The sequence below is a fragment of the Xenopus tropicalis genome, chromosome 8 (genome assembly GCF_000004195.4).
Source record: "Xenopus tropicalis strain Nigerian chromosome 8, UCB_Xtro_10.0, whole genome shotgun sequence".
Taxonomy (NCBI): Eukaryota; Metazoa; Chordata; class Amphibia; order Anura; family Pipidae; genus Xenopus; species Xenopus tropicalis.
In genome coordinates this window covers 9,297,062-9,320,059 of record NC_030684.2, presented here as the reverse complement: position 1 = coordinate 9,320,059, position 22,998 = coordinate 9,297,062, and the positions used below count along the sequence as shown (strand labels likewise).

The following is a 22,998-nucleotide window of genomic DNA, read 5'->3' as shown; positions in this document are numbered from 1 at the left end:
TCGCCACCCAACTTCATTCAACCAAGTACAGTTCCTTCAGTCGATTGACAGGCCTATCATACAATATCTATGAAACGTTGGCCAATCATTTTCTATACAGAAGAAATCACGCCCCCCTCCCAAAAAAAGGGACTTGATGTAACGACCCGCCACTACAAAGCGATTGTCTGCAAAGTTCTATTGCCGTTAGAAGCTGAAAACTCACGGTGAGAAATGTTCTTTGAATCCATGTAAACTTTAACCAGTTTTTTTTTTTTTAAATAATATCCAGTTCATACATTAACAACATTTCGACATTTTTTCTTTACCGTTTTTTTTTTCTTAGTAGCAAAAAACGTTATTTTATTTACATTCGTCTGGATCTCGGCGACAGTGAAAATGACTGATGTTCCTTTAGATATTGAAGTACGAAATGTAAACTTTACACAGCACCAGTTGTACTATAAAATATATGTATATAGATGTATGTATTTATATATATATATATATATATATATTTCGATTTGGAGAATGAGAGGTTCTTGGTAGCCGCTGGCTCGGAGGCACTGTGTAACCCAACGAGAATATTTCGAAGCAAATTTCCGTTCCGAGTGCAGTAAAAATATCATGCTTTACTAAAACTCCTCAAGTTATTGCCATAAAGCAAAAGCCATGTGCCGTAAGTATGTTTTTTATGTAGGAAAAAGTCATATAGTGAATTTATTCCCCTACATAATAAGCTTTCGCACAATGGGGGGGCGGGGCAACTAATTGCACGTATTACTAGCCGGTCATTCAGTACATAAAATACGTTGGACTTTACCATATAAATAGAGTAATTCTAGAACAATGACATTTCCCTAGGAGACAATATATAGATGTGCCCTTAATCAGGACTCTTTGTCACCACCGACCTTCTAAAGTCTACCCGGAACATTCCACTGTTTCTTCCATAGTTATCATCTTAAGAGGTAACAAATTTGTAAAAAAAAGATAAAGTCGAAGGATGAAATTATAGTTTTTTCACTCCCTAAAAGCAGCATGTTTTCCAAAGGTTTTTTTTTTTTTATTATTTTGGTCCTGAAACACCAAATCTCACCGATTTGGTTCGCTGGAAGTTGACGTAAAACCATCAGCAACAGACTGGGTTTTTATCATCCTCCAGTGTTAAATAAATAAGACTATAACCAATGTCCATCGCCAGTTAGAAAAAAAGGCAACACATCCACCAGTCACAAAAAGAAAAACAATATGGCGTCCCATTGGTCAACAGGCATCCACTGAGAAGGTTCCAGAATGGAAGTGGGCTGGCTTTAAGGTTTAGGGAGGGATTTGATGAGCGCCAAAGACTTGTCCAGCAGGACAACGTGACCTAGTGCAAAAACTCATTTCAATGGGCTGAATCTGAGTGCTCCAACACAGAAATCTTATCACCCTGCTTTGGGGGGCCTGCCCAGCTTCCTGACAATGGACATAGACGCTTGGCAGATCCGGTAGTTTACATTCTTCGGAAGGCTTTAATTGTCCAAGCAGGGTGCTTCTCAAATAGAATAGGGGATGTATTTTTGTTCTAATGCATACTGTGAAAGAAAAAAGATATAATTACCCTTTATCGAGTCTTTTTGAAATTCGTTAAACACTAGTAAGGATTCTTCAAGTTACTCGGAAAGTTCTAATACCTTCTTGACCAGATGAATTGCCAACGATTGGGTTCTTGTCCAAAGAAAGAGGTATCATAACCTTCTAAGAAACTGAATCAATCCCTAAACAGGTTTCACTATGCACATATTATCTACATACAACCCCCCATCTATCGAAATGAGTCATTTTGGTCAAAAAATTGTTAAGGAAGGTTTGATATTTTGAAGAAGAACAGGAATATCAAGACCTCAAACAAAGCATGGCCAATATAATAAAGCATGGAAGATGCCCCCAGACATGAATATAAATGCCCATCTTGAGATAGAACTTTAATTTACATGTACCTGTATCTTCAAAATATGGAACAGTGCCCCTACATTGGTTAGGGGGTGGTGGAAAACTTCTCTAGCAGGTCACAGGGGGTGGTGGGTTTGACTGCCTACAGCCCTCCCCATCCACAACATCAGCACATTCCAGTCCTCAGTCAATCCTCTTCCAGTTGCCTGCTGTCTTTCATTTATATACTCTTCCCTTCCCCAACGGGTGGGTTGGACACCAGTATATAACTACACAGAGGGTTAGGTAGTGTAGGGTTTAGATTGGAAGGGTCAGGACAAAGGTTGGACAAATAGTCAACCCATGCCTTCCTATATTGTGGATTGGAGCTAATGCTAAATAATTACTAAACCTCATATGGGATATTGGTTGAACATGTTCATCCTGATAGAACACTCTGATGGAAGCTTAGAACATTAGGGTCAGGAAGTAACTCAAGCAGTGTGTTGAGAACATTGTGGGGGCAGCTTACAGGGGAAGGGGCAAGAAACCCATAACTCAAGCTGGAATAGAACATTGTGATGGCAGCTTTAAAATGGAGAGGAAGGGCCGTAACTCAAGCTAGGAACCCAACTCAAACTTTCAGAATAGAACACTCTAATGGAAGCTCTTTAATAGAGGGAGGGATCTTGACTCAAGCTAGGGACCCATCTCAAACTTTAAGAATAGAACACTCTAATGGAAGCTCTTTAATAGAGGGAAGGACCTTAACTTAAGCTAGGAACTCATCTCAAACTTTCTGAATAGAACACTCTAATGGAAGCTCTTTAATAGAGGGAAGGACCTTAACTCAAGCTAGGAACCCATCTCAAACTTTCTGAATAGAACACTCCAATGGAAGCTCTTTAATAGAGGGAACTATCTTTACTCCAGCTAGGGACTCATCTCAAACTTTCTGAATAGAACACTCTACTGGAAGTTCTCTAATAGATGGAACTATCTTAACTCAAGCTAGGAACCCATCTCAAACGTTCGGAATAGAACACTATAATGGAAGCTTTCTAATAGAGGGAAGGACCTTAACTCAAGCTAGGGACCCATCTCAAACTTTCTTAATAGAACACTCTAATGGACGCTCTCTAATAAAAAAAAGGACCTTAACTCAAGCTAGGGACTCATCTCAAACTTTCTGAAAAGAACACTCTACTGGAAGTTCTCTAATAGAGAGAAGGACCTTAACTCAAGCTAGGTACCCATCTCAAACTTTTTGAATAGAACACTCTAATGGAAGGAGCTATCTTAACTCAAGCTAGGAACCCATCTCAAACTTTCTGAATAGAACACTCCAATGGAAGCTCTCTAATAGAGGGAAGGACCTTAACTCAAGCTATGGACCCATCTCAAACTTTCTGAATAGAACACTGTACTGGATGTTCTCTAATAGAGAGAAGGACCTTAACTCAAGCTAGGAACCCATCTCAAACTTTCTGATGGCAGCTTACATGGAGAAGGGCAGAAAGGTAGAGCTCGTTAACACCTTAAACCAAAGAGACCATTAACTAGCAAGTAGATGACTACTGCTACTCTTTAACAGTTAAAATTTTTGAAAAAACAAAACATAAATTCAATATGGAAGCATGGTAAATAGGTTAGCGAATACAATTTTCAACATCAAATCTAACGTTTCTTATTTAAACTCACTAAACAGGGCACTTTGTCTTCTACTAATTGAAAGCACAACACTCGATTTTAGAAAAACGGTTACGGAAACGGGGAGAAATGGTTATTGAAATCCTAGCTGGCTAATAAATATGCAAATCCCTAAGGGACGGGAATCGTTTGGGAGGACTACGTTGATTACATCTGAGAAAGAGGCCTCCCTAATTAGCTTCTTGCCGCGGCACAGTTAGGAGAATTTTATTGCGTACCTTCACACTGTCGACTTCGCCTCCTGACAGGAAGTCGCGAGCATTTGTCAAAAAACGGAACTATAATGTCAAAACAATTTGCCAATAGACATGATAGATCTCTGGTGCAACCTGCTTAGTCAGAGGGGGGGTTTATTTCCCCTTCAGATACTAATTGTGGCACTTTAGTAGGACCTGAAATGACTTCTCTGCAGCAGTAAAGAAACATGCCTGACAATCCAATCAGCTTCAGAGCTTGTCTTTGGCTTTTTTTTTTAAAGATCATGTGACCTAGTTTATATCACTAAGTACATGAGTAGGAGGCATTCCAAGCACTATCAATGTTTAAATATTGTGTTGAGGGGGGTAGAAAGAAGCCTTATGGCCCAAAATGGCCAAAATACCAATTGTTCTCTATGACCGTTGCTCCAAATGGCTTCTTTGTTGGGTGTTTACCACCTGAATTTTACTTAACACAATTTTATTGTTTTGGCTCCTTGAGGGGAAGCTTATAAAAAATTCACTGGGAAAAAACTCCAACAGGAGCTGAATTACAATTATAAAGAGCTGAACTTCCTGTTTGAACAGGAAGTTAGCTCCCAGAGCCATAAACAATCTGTGGGGTGTTATAGTGAATCACTGGAAGCCCTTAAGGTGCTCCTCCTCACTTAAACACCTCCACAGATTGTTTATGGCTCTGGGAGCTAACTTCCTGTTCAAACAGGAAGTTCAGCTCCTTTTAATTGTAATTCAGCTCTTACTAATTACTGTCTTTAATTGCCCCCCAAAAGTTTTTATGACTCAAGTAGGATGTAACTTCTACTTCAGTATTGGACTTTTAGTGAGGAGGAGCACCTTAAGGGCTTCCAGTGATTCACTATAACACCCCCACCGATTGTTTATGGCTCTGGGAGCTAACTTCCTGTTCAAACAGGAAGTTCAGCTCTTTATAATTGTAATTTTTAATTACTGTCTTTAATTGCCCAACAAAAGGTTTTACCACTCAAGTAGGATGTAACTTCTACTTCAGTATTGGATTATAGTGAATCACTGGAAGCCCTTAAGGTGCTCCTCCTCACTAAAAGTCCAATGCTGAAGTAGAAGGTACATCATACTTGAGTGGTAAAACCTTTTGGGGGGCAATTAAAGACAGTAATTAATAAAAAGCTGAATTACAATTATAAAGAGCTAAACTTCCTGTTTGAACAGGAAGTTAACTCCCAGAGCCATAAACAATCTGTGGGGGTGTTATAGTGAATCACTGGAAGCCCTTAAGTTGCTCCTCCTCACTAAAACACCCCCCACAGATTGTTTATGGCTCTGGGAGCTAACTTCCTGTTCAAACAGGAAGTTTAGCTCTTTATAGTTGTAATTCAGCCTTTATTAATTACTGTCCATTCAAGTAGGATGTAACTTCTACTTCAGTATTGGACTTTTAGTGAGGAGGAGCACCTTAAGGGCTTCCAGTGATTCACTATAACACTCCCTCAGATTGTTTATGGCTCAGGGAGCTAACTTCCTGTTCAAACAGGAAGTTTAGCTCTTTATAGTTGTAATTCAGCCTTTATTAATTACTGTTCATTCAAGTAGGATGTAACTTCTACTTCAGTATTGGACTTTTAGTGAGGAGGAGCACCTTAAGGGCTTCCAGTGATTCACTATAACACCCCCTCAGATTGTTTATGGCTCTGGGAGCTAACTTCCTGTTCAAACAGGAAGTTTAGCTCTTTATAGTTGTAATTCAGCCTTTATTAATTACTGTCCATTCAAGTAGGATGTAACTTCTACTTCAGTATTGGACTTTTAGTGAGGAGGAGCACCTTAAGGGCTTCCAGTGATTCACTATAACACCCCTTCAGATTGCTTATGGATCTGGGAGCTAACTTCCTGTTCAAACAGGAAGTTCAGCTCTTTATAATGAAATGAGCATGGTGCACCCACTTTTTTGATGCAAATGTAAGCAGGGTAGTTTCAGACAGCACCTTAAAACCTAAAACCTTTTAACCAAAACAAAAGAAATGAAAAAAAAGAAAAACAAAAAGAAACGGAAAATGTTATAAAACAAAAACGTATCCAAACAACAAAAATGTTTAATAAATACTCATTTTATTTATTTATTTTTTTTATATAAAAGCTGTTCTCATATTCTTTTTTTTTTTTTTTTTAAATAAATATTGAATTTAATGGAAAAAAAGTGAAATGGTCAATAGCAGACATCTTAGAAGGAGCAAGAGTGGATATTATTGGCCGCTGGTGTGTGTGTGTGTGGGCGGGGCACACAGGAAAGAGCATTTATGAATCACAGAAGCTGGCACAGTTAAGACTGAGGAATTCAAGGTACATCATAGTTCTTCTTGAAGTAATAGTGGTGAGTTGTGCTCCGCTAGGGTTCCCACAGCAGCTGAGCTCCATGTAGTCCTGGCTAAGCACATTGCATACAAACAGTGGACAGCTAAAGGGCCACTAAAAGCTTTCATTCTGGTCAGTAAGCTACCAAACCTACATTTACTGTTGCCTGAGATTAAAGAGGTTCCTCTTTAAGAAGGTTCTTTGGGGTACAACATATCTGGGAAATATCTACGTTTTGAAGGTCACCCAACCCATAGTCTGGTCAGAGATTCTTTCCCTAGCCATTCTCAAGCGGGGTATGAGATAAACCCAGGCACCTTGGTACAACTCATGCCCACGCCTGGGGAATAGCACAAATGGACCTTATTATTGATATGGCTTCCATTTTACATTCAATGGACACGGTGGGCAAGTCCTAATAGTGGTGAGTCCCTATGAAATCAGAGACGTAATTACTTTAGACTAGAGCTGGCCATACACAGTAAGATCTACTCTTGAGGTTGCCAAACCAATTGAACATTGACGATCTGGCTATTTACTGTAAGTGGTGGGGCAAATTAATTTAGCTCCATCGTTCAGCTCCAGCTAAGGACTGGATCTCAATGGGAGGCATGCAAACCTAGATTTACTGCCCAGTAGGCTGATCCAAGCTCTTCTTAGATATTGCTTGGGAAGGGGATAGTTGAGGACCCATACATGGTCCAATAAGTTAAAGAGGCTGTCAAGAGTGCCTAGTCCACTAGTAAAGTAGCCCAGTGAATATCCAGCTTAATGGTTACTAATGGTTAAATCTCCCCCAGCTCCATGTTGGAGGTGAGTTGTTTAGAAAGCCCTCGTGGGGGCACCTAGAGTTAAACATGGGACTGGTTGGGGCACCTTGAGTGGAACATGGGACTGGTTGGGGCACCTTGAGTGGAACATGGGACTGGTTGGGGCACCTTGAGTGGAACATGGGACTGGTTGGGGCACCTTAAATCAGCATCAGACTGGGCCAGATCCGATCCCCCCCAGGGCACTCCTGTGATCCGCCAACTCCCTCCCCCAACACGCCGCAGGTAATTTGCTTTTAGAATTGCTCGGGGGAGGGTGTTGGGGGCCTCTATGGGGGGGGTGGAGGGTGCCATTGGGGGGTACAGGGGCCCCTGAGGCAGAAGCCCTGGTTGGCCCTGCACCCCCCAGTCCAAATCCTGCCTTGAGTGGTACATGGGACTGGTTTGGGCACCTTGAGTGGGACATGGGACTGGTTGGGGCACCTTGAGTGACACATGGGACTGGTTGGGAACCTTGAGTCAGCATCGGACTGGGCCAGATCCGATTCCCCCCCAGGGTGCTCCTGTGATCCGCCAACTCCCTCCCCCGACACGTCGCAGGTAAGTTTCTTTTAGAATTGCTCAGGGGAGGGTGTTGGGGGCCTCTATGGGGGGGGGTGAAGGTGGTAGGTGCCATTGGGGGGGTGCAGGGGTCCCTGAGGCAGAAGCACCAGTGGACCTTGCACCCCCCAGCCTGAAGCCTGCCTTGAGTGAAACATGGGACTAGTTGGGGCACCTTGAGTGGTACATGGGACTGGTTTGGGCACATTGGGTGGTACATGGGACTGGTTTTGGCACCTTGAGTGGTACATGGGACTGGTTTTGGCACCTTGAGTGGTACATGGGACTGGTTTGGGCACATTGGGTGGTACATGGGACTGGTTTTGGCACCTTGAGTGGTACATGGGACTGGTTTTGGCACCTTGGGTGGTACATGGGACTGGTTTTGGACACTTTTTTAGGCATTACTAAAGTACATTGTTAAAGAACTCAAAAACACACGCCCATTTGTATTGAAATTACCCAACAAGCCATTGTGCCAGCTCTCAAAAGAGTAGATCTAACTGTTTATGGCCAACTTACCCATTATATAGGTTAAAGCCTATATGGGTTAAAGATTTGTGTTGCCAACTAATGCGATCAAGTATTAATAGAATCCAGCAGTTCTGTTTGTTATAAACCTTGCAGTAGCAGTACTTCCATAAGGTCAGGGCCATAACCTCGTTATACTGATATACCTATATAGTTATTTTGACTTTTTGCTTTTCTTTTAAATATATATATATATATATTTTTTTAATTTAAGAGTTATGTGGTTTCTAGGGTTACCTAGAACCTTAGAACTAGGCCTAGCTAAAACCTTAAAAATCTCACTTTACAATTAGCTTCCTGATTCAGGAAGCTAATCAAGGAGAAGTAAAAGTTACAATCACTGGGGGTGGTGGCTAAATGTTAGGCCCCTCCCCCAAGTGATTATAATCACCCAACACCCCTGGTTGGTGTTCCTATTAGCAGAAAATTGCCCCAAGGAAGAGGATCACTTGCATTTACCCCAAGCTAACAGGAGCACCAGTCTGGGGTAACAAGTATGTGATTATAATCCCCGGGGGGAGGAGCCTAATATTAGGCACCCCCCCTAGTTATTGTTCCTTTCCTTCTCCTTTAAAGTGATACTAAAACCCATTTCAAACTCCTGCAGTGCCATCACAGGACCACATTTTGGTTTTTTTGCCTTATTTTTGTGGATATAGTTGCTCCTCGGGATGGCACACAAGTTTCAAAATGGCTGCCTTTATCTGGATATGTTTCCTTTTTGGCACGAGGCATAGTACGAAAGCAAATAACGAAACAAACCAGAGAAAAAAACCAATAGACCTACGGCTAGTTTAAAGGTGCACTTGCCCTTTACGGTTTTCTAGGCCAGTCCCAAGGGGGAGGGGCTCGGTTTCTGAGCGCTGCTTGGATAACAAGACCCAATGCCGCGGTTCTGCTCAAGGAACAAGCTGCCATTCTACATTTTGCTGGTATAATTAATACATGGCGGCGGCTCAGTTCCTAACGAGCCTTCGGTGTGCTAGAAGCGCCTAAAGGTTCCTGCTATTGTTGGAAAAAAACCAGGTCATCGCCCGTGCCCAAAATAAACCCTCATATTTTATTAATGGAGCCCAGGACTACGCACTGTCTCTCTATCCCTCCAGGTAACAGAACTGCCAGCAAGACTTAAGGTCCCCATACACGGGCCGATTCTAGCTGCCGACATGGGTCCCTGCGACTGATTCGGCAGCTAATCGGCCCGTGTAGGGGAAACAACGATGGGCCTGCCCAACCGATATCTGAAATGGGCCAGATCTCGATCGGGCAGGTTAGAAAATCTAGTCGGATCGGGGCCACATCGGCTCGTTGATGCGGTCCCCGGACCAACTTTTCCTATACCCGTCATTATAATTTGATCGTTTGGCCCCAGGGCCAAACGATCTAATTATCCTGCATTCTCCTGCTATCGCCCACCCGTAGGTGGGGATATCGAGAGAAGATCCGCTCGGTAAAGGTCCCCATACATGGGCCGATCCACTCGCTTGGCATTGTCGCCAAGCGAGTGGATCGGCCCATGTATGGGGTCCTTTACTCCTCAATTACCCTAGAACCCCCCCATTCTGTTCTCAGGGAAGACAAGCGATCAAATTATCCTGGATTCTCCCGATATCACCCACCCGTAGGTGGGGATATCGGGAGAAGATCCGCTCGGTAAAGGTCCCCATACATGGGCCGATCCACTCGCCAAGCGAGTGGATCGGCCCATGTATGGGGACCTTTACTCCTCAATTACCCTACAACCCCCCCCCCATTCTGTTCTCAGGGAAGACAATCTAATCCCACCAGGAAGCGGGCGGTGGGTGGAATTAACCGTCCCATTGCCGTTCCTTATGGAAGTTTTTGGCTTCGAACGACCCCTAGACTTTGCCTTTTGGGCACTAACCAATTAGGAGTTGCCGCTGCCCGTTCAGCCCGATTTGGTGAAGGTTACTGGCCAGTTTGAGAAGGGAAAAAAAAGCTCGGCAATTGCGCAAAACATTAAACACCGAAGTAATTCACCAGCATTGACATTTTCATATACAAATATGTATTAATATGGCACATATTTTGTACAACATCTGTTTTTGTTTTTTCCCCATTTCCCAAAATCACTGGCTTTATAGGTTCTAAAGGCGCTATCTCCCAGAATGCTTCAGTCAAATGTGCAGGGTGGTAAGGGAAGAGGACCATCCTTTTTTATATATGTATTTATTTATTTTTTGTTTTGAAGTGCTGCTCGCGGCTGAGTTCGGAACTGTACAGGGTGCGTCTCTGGCCGTTTTGTTTTTTTGTTTTTGTTTGTTTGTTTGTTTGTTTTAAAAATATTTTTGTTAACAATTACTGCTGTTTCGGAATTCTCCGTTCTCTGTGATCTGTAATTTAGTTGGGTTTGTGGGTGAGATCCCGTTACGTGTCTGCATGCTGTACCTCTCTTTCAGCTGGGTGAGCGCGCTCATTAGCCGTGCGTTGGCGGCGTCCAGTGATGCGATGCGCTTCTCCTGAAACGGAAAACGCAAAAGACGGGGGTTTAAAAGGGACGAAGGGACAAAGTTAGGGTTCACTAGTCATTTTAGAGCCCCCCAACCTAGGGAATAAAATATTTTTCTCAGTACAGTATAATAAAACAGTACCTGTACTTGATCCCAACTAAGATATAATTACCCCTTATTGGGGCAGAACAGCCCTATTGGGTTTATTTAATGGTTAAATGATTCCCTTTTCTCTGTAATAATAAAGCAGTACCTGTACTTGATCCCAACTAAGATATAATTACCCCTTATTGGGGGCAGAACAGCCCTATTGGGTTTATTTCATGGTTAAATGATTCCCTTTTCTCTGTAATAATAAAACAGTACCTGTACTTGATCCCAACTAAGATATAATTACCCCTTATTGGGGGCAGAACAGCCCTATTGGGTTTATTTAATGGTTAAATGATTCCCTTTTCTCTGTAATAATAAAACAGTACCTGTACTTGATCCCAACTAAGATATAATTACCCCTTATTGGGGCAGAACAGCCCTATTGGGTTTATTTCATGGTTAAATGATTCCCTTTTCTCTGTAATAATAAAACAGTACCTGTACTTGATCCCAACTAAGATATAATTACCCCTTATTGGGGGCAGAACAGCCCTATTGGGTTTATTTAATGGTTAAATGATTCCCTTTTCTCTGTAATAATAAAACAGTACCTGTACTTGATCCCAACTAAGATATAATTACCCCTTATTGGGGCAGAACAGCCCTATTGGGTTTATTTCATGGTTAAATGATTCCCTTTTCTCTGTAATAATAAAACAGTACCTGTACTTGATCCCAACTAAGATATAATTACCCCTTATTGGGGGCAGAACAGCCCTATTGGGTTTATTTCATGGTTAAATGATTCCCTTTTCTCTGTAATAATAAAACAGTACCTGTACTTGATCCCAACTAAGATATAATTACCCCTTATTGGGGCAGAACAGCCCTATTGGGTTTATTTCATGGTTAAATGATTCCCTTTTCTCTGTAATAATAAAACAGTACCTGTACTTGATCCCAACTAAGATATAATTACCCCTTATTGGGGGCAGAACAGCCCTATTGGGTTTATTTCATGGTTAAATGATTCCCTTTTCTCTGTAATAATAAAACAGTACCTGTACTTGATCCCAACTAAGATATAATTACCCCTTATTGGGGCAGAACAGTCCTATTGGGGGGCAGCTGGCAACTTTCAGAACCTTAATTTTGGGTTTCAAAACCACATAGGGTTGGCATGTTGGTGTGGCCCTCATCTGATGGGTCTCCCTAAGCCCCTATTATCATTGGCCTAGAGCGGTGGTTCCCAACCTTCCTAATGCCACGACCCTTTAATACAGTTCCTTATATTGCGGTGACCCCCAACCATAAAATGATTCCTAAGACCATCGGAAATATGTGTTTTCCGATGGTCTTAGGCGACCCCTTTGGTTCGACCCCCAAAGGGGTCCCGACCCAAAGGTTGAGAACCGCTGGCCTAGGGATTCTTACCTTGCCTCGTGGTGGCAGCTCCCCTGGTTTAAAGCCCTAGGCCAATGGTCCAATCATAACAGGGCAGTGATCCCCCAACCAGTGGCTTGGGGGCAACATGTTGCTCACCTCCCTCTTTGATGTTGCTCCCAGTGACCCAAAGTAGGTGCCATTTTCAAATTTCTGCCTTGGAGGCAACTTTTGGAAGCCCAGAGATACAGTTTTACTCCAAGCAGAACCTCCTGCAGGCCAGCAGTCCCCATACGACTACCAAATAGCCAATCACAGCCCTTATTTAGCATCCTCAAGGAACTTTTTTTAATGCTTTTTTGGCTCGCCAACACTTTTTACATCTGCATGTAGCTCACAAGTAAAAAAGGTTGGGGATCCCACGAGGCTTAGGAGACCCATCAGGTGAAGACCACGTCAACATGCCAACCCTATGGGGTTTTGAAACCTTCGTGATAGGCCAATAAGCTGTTGAATAGGTCCAAGTCCTTGGCTTTAACCATCCTGTACATGGCCACCTTAGCCTGTGTGTAGTTTTCGTTGCCCTAACTTCAGACAAAGCCCCCCCGCCACTGTTCCAACATCATGGTGGCCAACTGTATGGGAACCACTGCTCTATAGTCATGCTAAAAGGTCATTCCAGCTTGGAATTCCCATTTAGTCTCCCTTCCCCAGTTTGACGATGACCTGAAGAGCCAATAAAAGGACACAACGCCAGCGGTGGAACAGAAAGGCATTTGCCTTTGTACCTTTAACAGACAGAAAGTTTAGCAATTAAGACCAAGGGCAACTTCAGCCATTTCCTACATAACAAATTGGCTTTATCTTCTGGCAAGAAAGAGATAACGGACAAATGTCATTTCCTAATAGGAACATACTGTTACAATAATTACACGGGGGGGGGGGGGGCACCAAGAACTGTCTAAGAATTACAAAGCCGCTTATTAAAATCGAAACGAGATCCGTGAAATCGTATAAGGGCACGATGATAGGTCTCGCCTGAGAAAGGAACGGAGCATTTGCTCCCTGATTAGGAATTCTAATTAGCTTTGGACAAGAAACAACGATAACGGATTTAATAATTTCATCCTTATTAGAGACAGTTGCAGAGTATGGGCTGTTCAAACAAAGATAAAGGGGGTGCCAGGCACTCGTAAAACACTCGGAAATTGGATGTTAGAACTTATGCGTCGGTGTTTGAATGGTCCTGTCCTGCTCGGCCTTCTAGAAAGCCGATTTCATGATATCTTGGGGAATACATCAAGTCAATCTCCTCCATTTTTGTGATAGATACCTTGCCCACCTTCCAGGAGGAAGCCATCTTTCATATAAGGATTCATTGGGGCTTGGTAAGGTCCAGTAGGAAGCAATGCCAGGTATTTTCAGATGTTGGATAAGACCTGGAGCAAGCCACCATTTTACCTTCTATATGTAATGGAAGCAGGGTTGGACTGGGGGGGTGAAGGGCCCACCGGGGCTTCCGCCCCAGGGGCCCTGCAGGTGAACACACCCATAGCCCCCCCCAGAGGGGCCCCCCTAACCCCCTCTCACAGGGCCCCCCACCTAGGAGCAGTCGGGCAGGGGGAGCACCGCAAGGGTCGGGTCTGGCCCCCCGGGGCCCACCGGGATTTGACCCGGTGGCCCAGTCCGACCCTGAATGGAAGTGAAGCCACTACATTGTTCTTATGGGGAACATACATGACCAAGTTTGACCAGTTGTTAGTTTACTGCCTGACTATCTTAGAATCTTAAGGTGGCCATACACAGGCCCATGGACCCATTCCCTTGGACCCATTCGGCCGCTAATCGGCCCATGTATGGGCACTACCGACGGGCCTGCCCGACCGATATCTGGCCTAAAATCGGGCAGATCTCGATTGGTCAGGTTAGAAAATCTAGTTGGATCGGGGACCGTATCGGCTCGTTGATGCGGTCCCCGGACCGACTTTACCTATACCCGTCATAATAATTCGATCATTTGGCCCCAGGGCCTGGATTCTCCCGATATCGCCCACCCGTAGACATCGCCAAGCGAGCGGATCTGCCACCGCATGGGGACCTTTAGGGCAGATTGTACTTCTACCCATCAGACCAAGGGGGCTAACTATCGAGCTTAGTCTAAATATACAATTATAATATAAAAACCTGTGCATCGATGATCTTCTGCTTCGAGTCGACGGCCGCTTGCATTTCCGCATGATCTTTCTTCAATTCTTCTTCCACTGACATCAATCTGAAAGGATGGAGGAGAGCAGGTTTAGCATAACATTGATCCAAATTCCAGTTCAAACAGCTCTTGAGGTTTAATGGTTAAATGATTCCCTTTTCTCTGTAATAATAAAACAGTACCTGTACTTGATCCCAACTAAGATATAATTACCCCTTATTGGGGCAGAACAGCCCTATTGGGTTTATTTCATGGTTAAATGATTCCCTTTTCTCTGTAATAATAAAACAGTACCTGTACTTGATCCCAACTAAGATATAATTACCCCTTATTGGGGCAGAACAGTCCTATTGGGTTTATTTAATGGTTAAATGATTCCCTTTTCTCTGTAATAATAAAACAGTACCTGTACTTGATCCCAACTAAGATATAATTACCCCTTATTGGGGGCAGAACAGCCCTATTGGGTTTATTTCATGGTTAAATGATTCCCTTTTCTCTGTAATAATAAAACAGTACCTGTACTTGATCCCAACTAAGATATAATTACCCCTTATTGGGGCAGAACAGCCCTATTGGGTTTATTTCATGGTTAAATGATTCCCTTTTCTCTGTAATAATAAAACAGTACCTGTACTTGATCCCAACTAAGATATAATTACCCCTTATTGGGGCAGAACAGCCCTATTGGGTTTATTTAATGGTTAAATGATTCCCTTTTCTCTGTAATAATAAAACAGTACCTGTACTTGATCCCAACTAAGATATAATTACCCCTTATTGGGGCAGAACAGCCCTATTGGGTTTATTTCATGGTTAAATGATTCCCTTTTCTCTGTAATAATAAAACAGTACCTGTACTTGATCCCAACTAAGATATAATTACCCCTTATTGGGGCAGAACAGCCCTATTGGGTTTATTTAATGGTTAAATGATTCCCTTTTCTCTGTAATAATAAAACAGTACCTGTACTTGATCCCAACTAAGATATAATTACCCCTTATTGGGGCAGAACAGCCCTATTGGGTTTATTTCATGGTTAAATGATTCCCTTTTCTCTGTAATAATAAAACAGTACCTGTACTTGATCCCAACTAAGATATAATTACCCCTTATTGGGGCAGAACAGCCCTATTGGGTTTATTTAATGGTTAAATGATTCCCTTTTCTCTGTAATAATAAAACAGTACCTGTACTTGATCCCAACTAAGATATAATTACCCCTTATTGGGGCAGAACAGCCCTATTGGGTTTATTTCATGGTTAAATGATTCCCTTTTCTCTGTAATAATAAAACAGTACCTGTACTTGATCCCAACTAAGATATAATTACCCCTTATTGGGGGCAGAACAGCCCTATTGGGTTTATTTCATGGTTAAATGATTCCCTTTTCTCTGTAATAATAAAACAGTACCTGTACTTGATCCCAACTAAGATATAATTACCCCTTATTGGGGCAGAACAGTCCTATTGGGTTTATTTAATGGTTAAATGATTCCCTTTTCTCTGTAATAATAAAACGGTACCTGTACTTGATCCCAACTAAGATATAATTACCCCTTATTGGGGGCAGAACTGCCCTGCTGATTGGTTGCTATGGGTTAATTCTGCACCAGTTATTCCATTACCCAACTGGAATGGCAGATGATTTATTTTCACCTTCATTCCCTGCCTTATAAAAGCATACGAGGGCTGACGGAAAGTGGATTTTGCCGGCTATAATATCAGCAAAGGAGTCAAAGCGGGCCGAGGGGGAATTCTAGCGCTATAGTTCCATTGGTTCCGTGCATCTCTAAACTGACAAACTGGCACGGTGTCTGGAATAAAGCCACAGCGGGTAAAATATGATGGATGGCTCTCCAATAAGCTACGCGCGGGGTCAGGGGATGGGGGTGGGGACGGTACGTTCCCGGCAATAAAACCCTATTGTCACAGGAATGACTTCCAGTCAAAGGAACTGCGGAGAGAGAGCTTCATTTATTAACAATTAAGGCTGCGGGAGTTTTTTCAGGTGTTTTTTTCAGAAACTACCGAGCATAGAGGATGAATTATCGGGTTGCTTTCATCTTCATTTAAAAGGGAAAGCTGAAACCGTGGAGAATTGAGAGAGAACCTAGCGGTACAGGCATTTAAAGAGATACAACAATACCATATTCAGCATCTTGTAGCCTAGAACTCAAGGTAGACATTGGGCGTTTGAACCCTTAATCAAAGTCTAATGAAGGAAGGTCTTCATTTACTCTATCATCCAATTCTGCTTTCATAAATGAGTTCTTTCCCTTTATCTAGAGCAGTGATCCCCAACCAGTGGCTCAGGGGCAACATGTTGCTCCTCAACCCTTTGGGTGTTGCTCTCAGTGCCCCCAAATATTGGAGTTATTTTTGAATTCCTGACTTGGGGGCAAGTTTTGGTTGAATAAAAACAAGATTTCCTACCAAATAAAGCCCCCTGTAAGCTGATAGGGTGCATAGAGGCTACCAAATAGCCAATCACAGCCCCTTATTTGGCTTCTCCATGAACTTTTATGATGCTTGTGTTGCTCAAAGTCTTTTTACATTTGACTGTGGCTCACAGAAAGGTTGGGGATCCCTGAACTAGAGCAATGATCCCCAACCAGTAGCTCGGGGGCAACATGTTCCTCACCAACCTCTTGGATGTTGCTCCCAGAGGCCTCAACGAAGGTGCTTATTTTGAATTCCTGACTTGGGGGCAAGTTTTGATTGAATAAAAACAAGATTAACTACCAAACAAAGCCCCTGTAGGCTGATAGGGTGCATAGAGGCTACCAAATAGCCAATCACAACCTTTATCCGGCACCCCCATGAAATTGTATGGTGCTTGTGTTGCTCCCCAAGTCTTTATACATTTGACTTTGGTTCACGGGTAAGAAAAATTGGGGACCCTGCACTAGAGTAAATGGAGTAGACACATTTGAGGGTTTGTAATGAGTTTTCCAAAAAACAAAAGGTGATTAAAATGAAAAAAAATCATTTATTAAGACAAAAAAACCATGGGTTTCGACTGTTGATGCACTTACCCATAAGCTTATGAGTTCAAGCACAAAACGTGTTGGGAAACTCATATTACATTGTTATTGTGATTCTGTAGACTGGAGTGAACTGTGAGTTCTCTCTTTATACTGTATATATTGTGCTTTTTGGATTATTTACACTTGTGTGGTGCCTTTATTTTTGCCGTTGAAGCCAAACTGCGGCATTAACGTTCTTGCACATTTGAAGCTGTCTATGGTAGTTCACTGGCTCAGGGTTGGCGATGGTCCTTCTCTGATCTAAATAATACTAACAAATGAATGTGATCTTCCCAAGCTTCCCAGTACTTATTGCTACACCCTTCTTGCTGTCCCCAAGGGAAAGGACAACACTGATGGCTCCACCTCAGCTCCCAATGACCAGTGGTGAGAACATTGCCATTGTCCCCTACCCCCTCAAATGTTCCCATCCTCCTGTACCTGCTGATGATTCCTTTCATCTGCATCTCCTTGTCCTCTTGCTGCCGTCTCAGCCTGTCCTCGCTTTCCTCCAGCCTGGCCTGGTATTCCAGCAGGAGTTTTTGGGTTTGTTCATCCTGGCTTTTGCAACGGATCTCGTAGTCTTCCAACTTCTTGTTCGAAAGCCGGAGCTTCTCCTGCAACATCATGATCTCCTGTTGGTACTGTGGGACAAGCAAAAGGTTTCCTTAGTTAGTCAGAGGTCCAGAACATTTAAAAAAAATGATGGTCAACACTCATGCAATGGAATGGTCACATGTAATATATCCTACAGGTCCTGAATCCCTAGAATATATCTGCTTTAGATCTGAAGAAGACATTGGTGGAAGAATGTTATTACCTTGGAAGAGTTTCCTTATGTTTGCTCTACTTTAGCCCTCACTAAGCAGAAGTCACTTGTTTAGTCATGCCCAATGCACGTCTCCAATCACTTTCACAAAGGGAGACCGACATTTTAAAAATAGGAAGGGCATTTTGGCCATAGTGATCAAAATTGTGCTCTTAAACTGGCCATATGTCCTAAGATATCAAGTGGTAGTTTAGCCAATATCTGTACACCCCACACAAAGAAGTTCTGATACATTGTTCCAATGAGCTGATCACTGGAAAGCCTCCTTTGGAAAACACAGCCTCCTCACAATGGGCACACTGGTCTCAGATATATTTTTGTTGCCCAGACAGTCTATAGGACCAAGCCCAAAACTCAAACTATATGGCTGATACATTATTTAGCTTTAAGAAGGGGCTGGATGGGTATTTAGCAAGTGAGGGAATACAGGGGTAGGGGAGATAGCTCTTAGTACAAGTTGATCCAGGGACTGGTCCGATTGCCATCTTGGAGTCAGGAAGACATTTTTTCCCCTCTGCGGAAAATAAGAGAGGCTTCAGATTGGGTTTTTTGCCTTCCTCTGGATCAACTAGCAGTTAGGCAGGTTATATATAGGCATTATGGTTGAACGTGATGGACATGTCTTTTTTCAACCTAACTTACTATGTTACATTTAAGACCTGCTTACGCCAACTGCTGTGCATAGCCAGCAATACTACTGCTTGAGTTTGAGTAAGAGACGCAAGAGATACTCTTATGACAACCTCAACTACATACAGTACAGTTACCATAAGGTATCAGTTCTTTTCAATTCAAGCCCCTCTTGGAGGTCCAACCTTTGGTCATGGCCATGCTTAGCTTACAGTATAACAAGGTTAAAGATATATAAAGTCTGAGTGCAACTCATTTGGTCATAGTTCCAAGACTGTCTAGGACTGTAAATAAATGTTTGCCCCAAATGCCACCATAATTGACCTTCAGGCATATCTAGGATATAAATAAGGCCCTCTTCTGAGATCTTCAGACCGAGCCTCCCTTGCCACTGCTTCAACCAATAGTTCTCAGTCAATCTGTCTTTCTATTTATGGGTTGGATCTGCCTCATTACTTGGTGTTTTCTATTGACCAAAGCAGAAAAGCACCCTACCAGGTAGAACCTTCCTTGAATTGACTGAATTTACTGTCTAATGGAAACAACATATAAATAAAATTTAAAATGAATGTTCCATGAAGACAGCGAGGACACTTTGCCCCCAAAAATAGCTCCAATTAATTGCTCGGTAATATCTATAGCAGCAGTGTGATTGATCGCCATGTCCCATCTACTAAATAATGACCAAGACAATCTGTTATGTCTACCAACTGGCCCGCACCCATGTTCCTCACTGACAAATGGAAGGAAATGTATCACATAAAGATGAAATTTTAATGCCTCTCCACTCATCAATTATTTGAGCTGCCATTTTACCCTCAGTTTCACTATTCCTGCCGCAGGCTATAGAGCCGGATGCACCTCATGATCCTGAAGGAGGTGCCTCATAATCTTCTCTTACTGGCCCAATATTTCAAGGGTTTATTCCATCTGGGATATTCTATAGAGCTCCTAGGCAAATTCTCTGCCATATATGGAAGATATTTCTATCCAAACTGATTACATCTCAATGTCAACAGCCCAACTCGCTTTCTGGCTACGTTCTATGGAAGCTCAAGGGGAAACATCATCTGATGGTTGACCATAATGAGACACGGTACGGCCACAAGAACTTTGGAAAGAAGAGTCTTCAAGAATGGAAGACCTGAAATTATTGTAGAGCTTTTTGTCCATAAAGTCGTAAATAATGTACTAGTGCCGTAGCTTTAGGCAACAGATGTCTGAATGCATCAAGTTTGTAGCCCCAAAGTTGCCCTGTTGGCAGTCTGGCTCAGACTAAGGGAACGAAATGACACACCTCAAAACAATGCTGGATATCTTCCAAGATGGATTAGACACTGGGTAATGTTAACTGATCCCTGATTAACCAGAAAACCTAGGTTTCTTGAATGTGATTTAAGGTCCCCATACACCGTCAGATCCGCTTGCTTGGCGATGTCACCAAGCGAGCGGATCTTCTCCCGATATCCCCCACCTACGGGTGGGTGATATTGGAAGAATCCAGGCTAATTCGATCGTTTGGCCCTGGGGCCAAATTATCGAATTATAACGACGGCAGGCCGGTCGGTAGTGCCCATACATGGGCCGATAAGCTGCTGAATTGTTCTAAGGGACCCATATCGGCAGCTAGAATCGGCCCGTGTATGGGGACCTTAAGGCCAGCAGTCTTACTTGGTGGCCATCTTTAAAAGACAGCAACATCAATCACCTCCAAGTCATCATGGAACCAACAATCGGCCATTTTCCTAATCCCACCCTTGGGATAGAAACAACCCTTACCTTGGGTGATACAGCTGTGATCTGATATGAAAACTCTTTAAGATGGACCAGGTTATGGCCCATTCCCAAGAGCCTCTTCCCCTGATATCCTCCCAAGGTTTATCTATTAAGTGTCCTACGGGGACTTTAGCAACGGACCTTAGTAACACCACACTGGAACATTTTCCCTTATCCGCCAAGTCATAGCAGTCAATCACAGATGATCACTTTCCGTATCTTATGGCCACCAACACATGAGCGTCTTTGATCACTACCATTGAAACAACCTGCCCCATTTAGTAAACAGGTTACCTATAACAGCCTCCCACCCAAGTGCCAGGGCCTAACTGCAGTAGAGCCAACAGCTCCTTAGTTTCTATGGGTTACAGGGCCAGAAGGGACAACCAGCCCTCCATTGAAGCATCAGAATCTCAGCTACATTGAATATCTGCCTAGAGTTAGTGAGGGCTGATGGATCTTGTGTTTGGGAGCCGGAAAGCTTCCAGCCAGTGAAATTATATTTATTCCCATTTTGGTTTGTTTACAGTTTACTTGGCAGGGGGCTAAGCCTCCTCCACTGAGTAAGTACACTTTATGTGTCCGAGCCCCAGGCACGGAGGCTGCGGTGCTGCTCTCAAAGGGACGGCTTCCCTCCTCTGTGTGCACAATCCACAGCCGTGTCGCCGGGGGATAGTGGTTTTTATGGGAGGGTTCCTCTCCTCCGACATCTTCTTTGCATTTAATGAGGTGCTTGGAGATGTTCAGAGGGACCATTTGGAGCCGGTGAAGCTTAACATAGACTACATTCAACTTGCCATTATCATAACCTTACCCCACCGTGCCTCCCTTTGTTCTAGGGCTGCACTAGGCCTCCTAGGGACCACCAGGCATAAGCCTGAAGTTAAGGGCCTACTCTCACAACAATTAGATGTAGATAGACCTAAATCCAGTAGGACTGAAGGGAATTGTCCTCAGCTGGGGCCAACCTGGCCCAACTCTGGAACTCTGGCAGGCCAGTCTGTAGCCCAAAAAATGGGGGGGCTGCAACATACATCATTGCCCGTAAAGCACAATAATGCAAGAAAACACCAATAGTAATAATAAAGTCATTTGCAAATTGCCTTACAATGACACAACCTCCACCACATTGAAAGTCTATCTGTATCTGTTACTTATACATTAATATTGAGGGGAAAACTAATATATAAGCCGATCTATATGGTCATTGGAATACCTGGAAATTACTGGGCCCCAGGCCTGGACCGGGCAAATGCCAAAGGGGCTGGAAGGTGCCATAGACAGTCACTATTTATTGGGCTGGGGGGGGGCTGTTTGTGCCTCTGGGTACTGGGAATGCCAGGGGGGCTGTAAGGTGCCACAGACAGTCACTATTTATTGGGCTGGGGGGGCTGTTTGTGCCTCTGGGTACTGGGAATGCCAGGGGGGCTGTAAGGTGCCACAGACAGTCACTATTTATTGGGCTGGGGGGGGCTGTTTGTGCCTCTGGGTACTGGGAATGCCAGGGGGGGCTGTAAGGTGCCACAGACACTCACTATTTATTGGGCTGGGGGGGGGCTGTTTGTGCCTCTGGGTACTGGGAATGCCAGGGGGGCTGTAAGGTGCCACAGACAGTCACTATTTATTGGGCTGGGGGGGGGCTGTTTGTACCTCTGGGTACTGGGAATGCCAGGGGGGCTGTAAGGTGCCACAGACAGTCACTATTTATTGGGCTGGGGGGGGGCTGTTTGTGCCTCTGGGTACTGGGAATGCCAGGGGGGCTGTAAGGTGCCATAGACAGTCACTATTTATTGGGCTGGGGGGGCTGTTTGTGCCTCTAGGTACTGGGAATGCCAGGGGGGCTGTAAGGTGCCATAGACAGTCACTATTTATTGGGCTGGGGGGGCTGTTTGTGCCTCTGGGTACTGGGAATGCCAGGGGGGCTGTAAGGTGCCACAGACACTCACTATTTATTGGGCTGGGGGGGGGCTGTTTGTGCCTCTGGGTACTGGGAATGCCAGGGGGGCTGTAAGGTGCCACAGACAGTCACTATTTATTGGGCTGGGGGGGGGCTGTTTGTGCCTCTGGGTAATGGGAATGCCAGGGGGGCTGTAAGGTGCCACAGACAGTCACTATTTATTGGGCTGGGGGGGGGCTGTTTGTGCCTCTGGGTACTGGGAATGCCAGGGGGCTGTAAGGTGCCACAGACAGTCACTATTTATTGGGCTGGGGGGGCTGTTTGTGCCTCTGGGTACTGGGAATGCCAGGGGGGCTGTAAGGTGCCACAGACAGTCACTATTTATTGGGCTGGGGGGGGCTGTTTGTGCCTCTGGGTACTGGGAATGCCAGGGGGGGCTGTAAGGTGCCACAGACAGTCACTATTTATTGGGCTGGGGGGGGGGGCTGTTTGTGCCTCTGGGTACTGGGAATGCCAGGGGGGCTGTAAGGTGCCACAGACAGTCACTATTTATTGGGCTGGGGGGGGGGCTGTTTGTGCCTCTGGGTACTGGGAATGCCAGGGGGGCTGTAAGGTGCCACAGACAGTCA

General features: G+C 43.9%; 1 protein-coding gene and 1 long non-coding RNA gene across 9 annotated transcripts in view; both read right to left on the bottom strand.

The window, feature by feature from the left end:
- Positions 1-5,951: 5,951 nt before the first annotated feature.
- On the bottom strand, positions 5,952-9,254 carry LOC116406744. Its single transcript, XR_004219785.1, has 2 exons — positions 7,122-9,254; positions 5,952-7,090 (listed from the first exon to the last, which is right to left on the bottom strand). It is a non-coding gene; the product is annotated as an uncharacterized LOC116406744 (long non-coding RNA).
- An 805-nt stretch (positions 9,255-10,059) lies between these two features.
- The window catches only part of dab2ip (DAB2 interacting protein), a 362,460-nt gene continuing 349,521 nt past the window's right edge, over positions 10,060-22,998 (bottom strand). For all 8 annotated transcript variants that reach the window (XM_031892055.1, XM_031892058.1, XM_031892057.1 and 5 more), the window contains 3 exons: positions 17,679-17,881; positions 14,185-14,272; positions 10,060-10,533 (listed from right to left, as the gene is read on the bottom strand). In XM_031892055.1, coding sequence (XP_031747915.1) covers positions 10,366-10,533; positions 14,185-14,272; positions 17,679-17,881 — 459 coding nt within the window. In that variant the 3' untranslated portion in view covers positions 10,060-10,365. The remainder of the gene's footprint in view (positions 10,534-14,184; positions 14,273-17,678; positions 17,882-22,998) is intronic.